The sequence below is a fragment of the Odontomachus brunneus genome, unplaced genomic scaffold (assembly GCF_010583005.1).
Source record: "Odontomachus brunneus isolate Ranch 3 - 2012 unplaced genomic scaffold, Obru_v1 Obru_scaffold_206, whole genome shotgun sequence".
Classification (NCBI taxonomy): Eukaryota; Metazoa; Arthropoda; class Insecta; order Hymenoptera; family Formicidae; genus Odontomachus; species Odontomachus brunneus.
Window position 1 is genome coordinate 482,023 of NW_022639656.1, and position 953 is coordinate 482,975.

General features: G+C 24.9%; 1 protein-coding gene across 1 annotated transcript in view; it reads right to left on the minus strand.

Moving 5' to 3' along the window:
* LOC116852214 overlaps window positions 1–936 on the minus strand; it is a 1,489-nt gene extending 553 nt beyond the window's left edge. The window contains exons 1-3 of the mRNA XM_032832326.1: window positions 690–936; window positions 379–489; window positions 20–258 (exon numbers count right to left, since the gene is read on the minus strand). Of these exons, the coding sequence (XP_032688217.1) occupies window positions 20–258; window positions 379–489; window positions 690–903 (564 nt within the window). The 5' untranslated portion in view covers window positions 904–936. The remainder of the gene's footprint in view (window positions 1–19; window positions 259–378; window positions 490–689) is intronic.
* Between the last annotated feature and the right edge of the window lie 17 nt (window positions 937–953).

Sequence of the window (953 nt, forward strand, 5' to 3'; positions counted from 1 at the left end):
TAAATTTAATGCTGCTTACAAAATCATTGCGGATTTCTTCATTTTGTAATGGGTTATTTAAAGTATCATAATCTTCTTTAGTTTTTAGTGGCCATTGAATATTATTTGTTTTTGTCCAATGCACCAGTACGTTTTCACTTTCATGGTTTTGTTGTATTAAATACTGTTCAAATGTATCTTTTATATTCCACAAGTGATTTTTTATAATTTGTTGGTCATGTTTTATTCCTTGTATATCGGATAATATGCATTTGAGATCTACAAATTATTTAAATAATACAAAAGAAAATAATATTGTTATATAAAAGTATTATTTATATAGAAATATAAATATTTCTTGTAAAAATATATATATTAATAAAATAATCAATTTCTTACATTTCATCGCATTTGAAGATGTTTCATGTGTAGAAGAAAATATACTTGTTACATTACTTTCGACGTTTTTCGCTGGAGTTTCTGGCAACATAGATTTCAGCCTATTTTCTGCTGTTGTTAATAAAAATTAAATTTATTAGTTTAATATATTGTCAAAAAATTAAAGGCATAATACTCGTTCGAAGGTTGAATAAATTAAGCTAAAAAACCTCCAATAAAGACAGACAGGTTCATATGACTAACTATTTCGATTAGATGACATAAACGTGCTGTTTGAACATTACATCATTAATATATTACATAAATCATACCTTCAACATTTTTATCCGTATTTTTTTCTTTCAAACTGTAGATGTGCTGTATTTTACGTTTTTTCTTTGTTGGTTCGTCTTCACAATCTGTTATTTCATTTTCTATTGATTCTATTGATTCTATTACAAACAAAAAAGTAATGTTAATGTGTAATGTTACATGTGTATGTGTGTGTGTTAATTTAAGGATGTTGTAATTTCTGCTCTTTTGCATATTTTGATACAAATTTTACTTCAAATTATATAGTTTATAAAACATGTGTA